Source organism: Dipodomys ordii, unplaced genomic scaffold (genome assembly GCF_000151885.1).
Source record: "Dipodomys ordii isolate 6190 unplaced genomic scaffold, Dord_2.0 Scaffold108, whole genome shotgun sequence".
Classification (NCBI taxonomy): Eukaryota; Metazoa; Chordata; class Mammalia; order Rodentia; family Heteromyidae; genus Dipodomys; species Dipodomys ordii.
Genome location: NW_012267324.1, coordinates 68,073 through 76,678, shown reverse-complemented (window position 1 = coordinate 76,678; position 8,606 = coordinate 68,073). Strand labels below are relative to the sequence as shown.

The following is an 8,606-nucleotide window of genomic DNA, read 5'->3' as shown; positions in this document are numbered from 1 at the left end:
TGTGTGTGTGTGTGTGTGTGTGTGTGTGTGTGTGCGCGCGCGTGCGCGCATGCAGGCGCTGCCTGTCAGGTTAATTTGCACGGGGGCCGTGCGAGTGTGCGCACGCGAGCGCTGCGTGGGGCGCTCCCTGTGCACCGGGTGTGCGCACGGGCGCGTGTGCAAGCTGTGCCCGTGCAGGCCGGCGCCTGTGCTTTGGGGAGGGGTGCGCGTGCGGCACGCCCGTGTCCGCGGTGTCCCAGTGCGCTGTCCGGCCCGCGGCGGTGTCCGCACGTGGGGTGCGGGCCCCGGGGGTGGGGCGGGCGGGACGGAGGGCGGACACGGACACGGCCCGGGCCCTGCCCCGCACCGCACCCGGAGCCGCCGCCGCGCCGCCGCGGCTTCCCCCCTTGGCTGGGCCTGTCACCCGGGCTACTCGGGAGGCTGAGACCCGAGGATCACGGTTCGAAGCCAGCTCTGGGCAGCCAAGTTCTGTCAGTCTCTCATCTCGAATGAACCCCCACCCCGCCCCCCAAAAGCCGGAGTGGAGGTGTGGATCAGTGGTGGAGCGCCAGAGCCCAGGGTAAGAAGAGACTCCTCCAGAGGCCTGAGAGGCCGGGGACACAGGTGGCTGCCCACCCAGGAAGAACCACGTCAGAGCAGTATTAACAGTTTTATTAAGATCACTGCATGTTTTCACGGATGCGGGTGCTGCGGGTCAGAGGGCGTAGACGGGAAGAGGGTGGAGGGCGGAGGCCACACGGGAGAGCCAGTCCAGGGCGGGGCGTTGCAGGGCGGTGGGATGCCTGGAGCTCGCAAGGTCCCCGCGCAAAAGTACCGTGTACTCTGATGAGCACTGTGCACTGTATTCACGTTTCGATCACTACTTCATAAATAGGCACAATTACCGCCAATTAAAAATAAGAAAATTAGTACATGCACATATACGTATAAATGCATGTATTAAATATATAGTATTTGTGCTGGGGCTTGAACTCAGAGCCTGGATGCTGTCTTTGAGCTTTCTTGCTCAAAGCTAGTGCTTTTACCACTTGAGCCACATCTCAACTTCTGGCATTTTGGTGGTTAGTTAGAGATAAGAATCTCCCCGACTTTCCTGCCCAAAGCTGGTTTCAAACCGATCTGTCTCCTGAGTAGTCGGGATTACAGATGTGAGCCACCAGAGCCAGGCTTCTAATATTAGTTTCAATTAACAGACTATAATTATCTATTTATAGTAATGCAGACAGGACTGAGACAAGTTGATGTCCAGGGGTTTGAACTCAGGGCCTTGTGCTTGCTAGACGGATGCTGTGCCACTCGAGCCATTCCCTCAGCCCCCCTTTCCTTTTTTTTTGTCAGTCGTGGGGCTTGAACTCTAGGCCTGGGCACTGTCCCTGAGCTCTTCAGCTCAAGGCCAGCGCTCTACCAACTTGAGCCACAGTGCCACTCCTGGCTTTTTCTGTGTATGTGGTGCCGAGGAATCGGACTCAGGGCATCATGCATGCAAGGCAAGCGCTCTACCACTGAGCTGTGTTCCCAACCCCCCCTTTTCCTGTTATTTACAAGAGTCTTGCCTTATTCCCTGAACAGCTTGATCTATGATTCTCCCACTTGTCTTTCTCTTTGCTGGGGATGAGAGGCTCACATCATAGTGTCTAGTTGTTGCATTTCCCTGGTAGCTGGGATAGCAGGCATGCACCACCATGCTCAGGCATTGATGTGAGGTGGAATCTTTTATATAAACTTTTTTTTTAAATTGCCCTGGCTAGCCTAAAACGGAGCCCCATCTCTGCCTCTCAAAGAGCTGGCATTACAAGTTTGAGTCCCTGGGCTCAGGTTTCTGCTTTTCACCAACCACATGTTTTTAGTTTGTGGTCACCCTGTGCTGTTCTAACTGTCTGAATTATCTTAGCCACAGTGAATTGGGGTCTGAAATATGGACATGTGTGCTTTTCTCTAGGCTGAGGGCCAGCAAGTTTTTAATTTTTAGTTTTTTTTGCGTGCAGATCCTGGGGCTTGAACTCGGGGCGCAGGCTGTCGCTGAGCTGCTTTTTGTTCAAGATTTTGCTCTATTACTTGAGCCACAGATCCACTCCGTTGTTTGTTTTTTCTTTTTTTCTTTCTCCTGAGTATATTTTTGGTGAGTCTCAGGGAGTTTCCTGGGCTGGCTTTGAACCTCAATTCTCAGATCACAGCCTCCAGAGTAGCTAGGATTATAGCTTGAGTCACTGGCGCCCAGCGACCAACAATTTTTTTTTTTTACTTAAGACAAACAACAACAACAACAAGACTTTGGGAAGGGGTGGGGAGATTAGGGAGACAGTGCCAGGAAAGCAATCATACCTCCTACGTCTGCTCTGCATGAATTCAGGCATTGGAGGTGAAAAGAGGTTTGGGGAGCTGTGATTTCTTAGAACACAGCTGAATGGCCAAGATTCTTCTTTTCCTTGAGACAGGGTCTTGCTATGTAGCCAAGGCTGGCTTCAAACTCATGATCCTCCTGTCTCAGCCTCCTGAATGCTAGCATTACAGGTATGTACCACCATGCCCTGCTTGTATTTCTTGATATCAAGGCAGTAGTAAAATATAATTTTGAGATCATGGAAGGGGTCCATGAAGGGGAAAGTTCCTCAGATCCATGGACTGTCACAACTTTCAACCTCTCCTGTTTGTTTGAGGTGTTTAGTTAGTAAGTAGATGGGCAAGTTTTTTTTAAATGCATTTTATTTAACATCTGTGAAAAGTACATTTCCAGTAGTGATCTGAACGTTCCACTTTGGATATATATGTTGATATATATCTACCCATACGTGTGTATATATGCTTCCCCCCCCCCCCAAGATAGGTAAATGAGAATATGCGTAAAGGCCAGTGCCTTTGGCTCACGCCTATCATCCCAGCTACCCAGGAGGCTGAGATCTTAGCATCACTGTGTGAAGGCAGCCTGGGCAGGAAAGTTCATGAGACTCTTCTCTCTCAATTAACCACCCAAAAGCTAGAAGTGGAGCTGTGGCTCAGGTGGTAGGGTACCAGCCTTGAGCCAATAAAGCTCAGGGACAGCTCTGAGACCCTCAGTTCAGGTCCTAAAAAACAAAAAATAAAAATAAAAAAAAATATGGACAAATATAAAGAAGGGAAATACAAGGCACAGAGACCAAAGAACTGTCACCGCCTCTTCCCTGGGGTGCCCCTCCCGGTCTCTGCTGCTGGGGGTGCGCTGGGGATGGGCAGAGCTACATTTATGGGGCACCCACTGTTTACCTCGCCCGCTAGCGATGCCCTGGTGAGAAGCATGGCCTTTCCTGCTGTTCACTGAGACCGGCTGGGAGCTCTGCCTGCAGCGGGCGCGGGGCACAGAGCCCGGCATCCATCAGGATGCTCCTGCGACAGCCTGGCTGGCCTCACCCAGCAGCGAGGCCCTGGAGCCTCGGACGCCCGGATGGGGCGTGACCTCTGAACTCCAAGCAGGGTCTCAGCTGTCTCTCCCCCCCCCGCCCCCCCTCTTTCTTCCCTCACCAGACCCGGGCTCCTGTGTCCCCCGCAGCGAGACGATGAGCAGCCACGGCAACAGCCTGTTCCTGCGGGAGAGCGGCCCGCGCCTGGGCCGGGCGGGCTGGCTGCGGCGCACGCGCGAGGGCCTGCAGCGGCGAGCACTGCGCCTGCGCCTGCGCCTGCAGACCACCACGCGCGAGCACGTGCGGCGCTTCCTGCGCCGGAACGCCTTCATCCTGCTCACCGTCAGCGCCGTCGTCATTGGTGAGCTGGGACTTCCGGGGGAGGGGCTTCCTGCCGGCGGGATGAAGGAGAAAGAGTTCCTGTGGTTGAGGCCGGGACTTCCTCCCCGTAGAGGGCGGAACTTCCTACTGGCTCATCTCTGATTGGCACTCACGAGTCGTGTGCAAAAAAGCCTCTTAAAAATAAAATTTATTCTCTAACAGAAAAATAAGAAGTCTGTAAATGCTTAGCCCAGAAGCAAATATTTACTTAAAGTGATCATGTGTATAGAGGGGTTTCAGTTCAACAGGTCAGCTCGGTGCCATCCTGCCCCTCCTCCCGTCTTTCCAGCCCCACTCCATCCCCTCGGTTCCACGTTCACACAGTACATTGAATATCATATCTGTTTTCTCCCATCCCAGAATCAGATCACTTTTTTTTCTTGTATCCCTCCTGGGGCTTGAACTCAGGGCCTGGGTACCGCCTATGAACTTTGGTACCCAAGGATGGTGCTCTTACCACTTGAACCACAACTTCACTCCTGGCTTTTATTTTGACCGTTAACTGGTGATAAGAATCTCACAGACTTTCCTTCCCTGGGCTGGCTTTGAACTGAGATCCACAGATCTCAACTTGCCTGCGTAGCTAGGATTATAGGTGTGAGCCACAGGCGCCCAACACATTCGTACATCTCTGCAGCGTATGCATTTACCAGTGCGTGCACACACACACACACACACACACACACACACACACTTAGAGCACGTTTCTCCAACTGTCCATCCCCACACGCGCCGTTCTGAGGATGGATGGAACCTGTCTGGGCCCGAGTCGCCTGCTCTGTCCCCCATGCACATCTTCTTCTGGCTGTAGGAGTCAGCCTGGCATTTGCCCTGCGTCCATACCAGCTCACTTACCGCCAAATCAAATACTTCTCCTTTCCTGGCGAGCTTCTGATGAGGATGCTGCAGATGCTGGTCCTGCCTCTTATTGTCTCCAGTCTGGTCACAGGTGAGCGAATGTGGGCCAGTGTTGGCCTCCAAGACTTACCTACAGTCCAACCGTGGGTTCCCTCCACACCTCGGCTCCCCTCGCCCTTGGTCTGAGCCTAGGTTCCCTTCCCATTCAAGTCCTGGTGGTCCTGGCACTTATACCCCACTTGCCTCAGTAACTTTCCTGTACTTCTCCTTAGGAGCAGATACGCCAGCCTACAAGGGCTCAGTTTTATCCAGAGGGGAAAGAAAGGCTGGGAAAGGAGAGCCAGTCAAGAAAGATAGTTGTAATATGGGGTGGGGGGGGCGGGGTGAAGAGGCGGTGAATGAGGCTGAGATTCCAGGATGGGGAGCAGGGGGTGGGCTGGGAGGATGGATGGATCATGCAGGACTCTAGAAGCATTTTCTCTAGGAGGCTGGATAGCAAGCATTTTCCTCTCTGCTGACCCTCTGATCTCCGCTGCAGCTTCACCCACTGCTGTTTCTTGTAGCACAAAAGCAGCCATAGGCAACAGGAGAGCAAATGAACACTCTTGTATTCTAATAAAAGCTGTATTTATAAAAACAAGAAGCGGGCCAGGTTTGGTTCCTTAATCGTAGGTGGCGTGTTTCTGGTTTTGACAACAGAAAGAAAAGATGAAGAGTGGTTCCTTGGTTTGGGTTTCCTAGAAGCTGAGGCTGACAGGATATTTGAGGGAGGGATCCATGAGGTGGGGTGGAAGAAGGGTTTGGTGAGGGATGCGTGCTCAGAAGAATTCCAGACCCTCTGCCTCATTGCCTGGGAACAGCATTGGGAGATTGTCTACACCTGCATCAAAGGAGTTTGCCTTTTTTGGGAGCTAATCCTGGGGTTTAAACTCAGGGCCCCAGGCGCTGTCCCTGAGCTTTACTGCTCAAGGCTAGCGCTCTACCACTTGAGCCACAGTTTCACATCTGGCCTTTGGCTGCTTAGTTGGAGATAGGCATCTCATGGGCTTTCCTGTCTTTGCCATCTTCTACCTGTGATCCTCAGATCTCAGCCTCCTGAGTAGCTAGGATTTACAGGCATGAGCCATGGGGTGCCTGGGAGGAATTAGGCTTTGAACCCTTATACCAGTCGGTGTTTGGCTGTTGGCTGTTTTGGGGAGCCTTTCTGGTGAAGCAGTGCCCGTTGTGCTCAGGGCAATTATCAGGAGGAGGCGGCAGCCTGAGTTCTTAGCAGCCAGCGCTCACAGCAGCTGAGGGACAAGTACACTAGGCTGGTCCCAGGCATTTGGATACAGTGCCAAAAATACCCACCGAGTGAGTGTCTGGTGAGGCGGGCTGGAGGGAGGGCAGGTCTGAGGTGGGTAGTGAGAAGGAAAGGAGGTTATGGGGCAAGATTGAGATCAAGAGGTTGGTGTGGAGTAGAGGGCAGGTAGTGTGGCGGGCTGGAGGTGTGTTTGGGGTAAAGAATGGGGTGGGGGAGCCAGATGTGGTGGCTCATGCCTGGAATCTTATCTGTGAGGGAGACAGAGATGGAGAGGATTGAGGTTCAAGGCCAGGGGTGAGACCTTCCCCTCTGTCAGTGAAAGAAAGTCAGGCATGGTCATTCACGCTACCATCCCAGCTTTGTGGTACGGGAAGCACAGACCAGCTTGACAAAAACAGAGACTCCACCTGAAGAAAAGAATGAAAGAGAAATAAAAAAAAAAGAGGGCGAAGCCGGGTGCTGGTGGCCCACACCCGGCAGCCTCAGTACTCAGGAGGCTGAGATCTGAGGGTCACAGGTGCAAGCTGGCAAACGCAGGAGAGTCCGTGAGACTCTGATCTCCCATGAACCACCAGAAAACGGGAAGTGGCACTGTGGCTTAAGTGGTAGATCGCTCGCCTTGAGCTGAAGAGCTGAGGGACAGCGCCCAGGCCCCGAGTTCAAGCCCCACGACGGACATGTGTGTGCAGACTGCGCTGTCTGTCTTTCAGGTATGGCGTCCTTGGACAACAAGGCCACAGGGCGGATGGGGATGCGGGCAGCTGTGTACTACATGGTGACGACGGTCATCGCGGTCTTCATCGGCATCCTCATGGTCACCATCATCCACCCCGGCAAGGGCTCCAAGGAGGGGCTGCACCGAGAGGGCCGCATTGAAACCGTCCCCACGGCCGATGCCTTCATGGACTTGGTCAGGTGAGGCTCGGCCCGCCTCTGGGGCGGGACTTCCTTCTGGGCCATGCAGCCAAGGACAAAGGGACAGAGGAATACCCAGCCCGGGACCTGAGCCTCCACCTTGTCTTTCCCTGGTGGATGCATATCTTCGGAGAGAGCTGCTGAGAGACATGAGCTTTCCCACCCTTCATCCAGGCAGGGTACGGTGGCACCATCTTGAGGGCTACTGTTGGCTTGACTTTGGCAGGCTCCATTGGGTGGGCCCGTGGTTCTCATCAAGGTTTTGGTTCCCCCTGGCCACCAACTTGGCCGGGAACTTCAGAGTTGGGAGGGCTCTGACAAAGGTCCTCATTAGGCCCTGGGTTTGAGGTTTGTCTTAGTCTGTTTTCTATGGCTGTCACAGAACGCTTCAGTCTGGGTGGGTTGTGGAGACTTGAAGGTTCTTTAGCTCATGGTTCTGGAAGCTGGGGAATCGAACACAGCCACAAATGGATGAATCCATCTCTGGAGAGATGAGGGCTTGGCTGTCAGAGCTGGATTCGTCCATTTGGGGCTGTGTTCCATTCCCCAGCTTCCAAAACCATAAGCTAAAGAACCTTTGAGCTGGAGCCAGTGGCTCACGCCAGTCATCCTAGCTACTCAGGAGGCTGAGATCTGAGGATCATGGTTCAAAGCCAGCCCAGGCAGGAAAGTCCATGAGACTCTGATCTCCAGTGAACCACTAGAAAAACCGGAAGTGGCACTGTGGCTCCAGTGGTAGAGTACTAGCAGCCAAGGTCACCTCCATTAGCTGGACGGCTCTGGGTAATGAACAGAAGTTCCCTGAGCACCTGTTTCTTCCCATGTAAAAAACCGGGACACGACGCACCTGTGTGGCAGGGCTGTTGTGGTGTTCAAATCAGATGAGGTGCAGACGGGTCCTGGCCTACCATGGATGCGCGCCATCATTACCTCAGATGGAGAGTCACGCTCCAGGCTCCCTTCCAAGGTCTAAGCGCTTTTGCTTCCTGTTATTTTTCTGCAGAAATATGTTTCCGCCCAACCTCGTGGAGGCCTGCTTCAAACAGGTGAGGAGGAAGAGCTTGCTTCGTCTGGAAAGAGTTGGAGCCTGGGGGGTGTGGGGGGGGAGGTAGGTGGTGGCTGCCGGTGAGGGGTGGGGGAGAAGAGAGTGAGCAAGGGTTGTTGGAAGACATTGAGAGACAAAACGTAGTTTCCATGGGCATCAGGCTCAGGGAGAGACCTGAGTTGTCCGGGCCTGGGATCAGGGGAGGCCTGGACGTGGAGACTCGGGGAGAGAGGCCCTAAAGCGACATCCAGAGTAGTGAAGGATGCAGGCTCTACATTCATTCTTCTGTGCATCATTTATTATCTATTTGTCTGGCTCATTTCCTTTTCGTTTATTTTCTAGTGGTTAGTTAATTATGATCGTCATTTGTTTTGTTGGCACACATTGGTTGTATAGGGAGTTGCGTGGTGACATTCCCACACATGTGTGTGCCGTGTCCCAGCCTGCCCCTCCCCCCCTTCTTAAAATCAGTCAGGCTCTGGTGGCTCACGCCTATCATCCTAGCTGCTCAGGAGGCTGAGATTTGAGGATCGCCATTCAAAGCCAGCCTGGGTGGAGAAGTCTGTGACACTCTTATCTCCGATTAGCCAGCAAAAGGCCAGAAGGAGAGCTGTGGTTTAAGTGGTAGAATGCTAGCCTTGAGTGGGAAAAGCTAAGGGAGAGTATGAAGCCCTGGGTTTAAGCCCCAGTATTGGTATGCACACACACACACACACACACACACACACAC

General features: G+C 53.5%; 1 protein-coding gene across 1 annotated transcript in view; it reads left to right on the top strand.

The window, feature by feature from the left end:
• Positions 1 to 3,289: 3,289 nt before the first annotated feature.
• Slc1a6 (solute carrier family 1 (high affinity aspartate/glutamate transporter), member 6) overlaps positions 3,290 to 8,606 on the top strand; it is a 6,481-nt gene continuing 1,164 nt past the window's right edge. The window contains exons 1-4 of the mRNA XM_013028363.1: positions 3,290 to 3,735; positions 4,567 to 4,704; positions 6,627 to 6,831; positions 7,835 to 7,877. Coding sequence (XP_012883817.1) covers positions 3,531 to 3,735; positions 4,567 to 4,704; positions 6,627 to 6,831; positions 7,835 to 7,877 — 591 coding nt within the window. The 5' untranslated portion in view covers positions 3,290 to 3,530. The remainder of the gene's footprint in view (positions 3,736 to 4,566; positions 4,705 to 6,626; positions 6,832 to 7,834; positions 7,878 to 8,606) is intronic.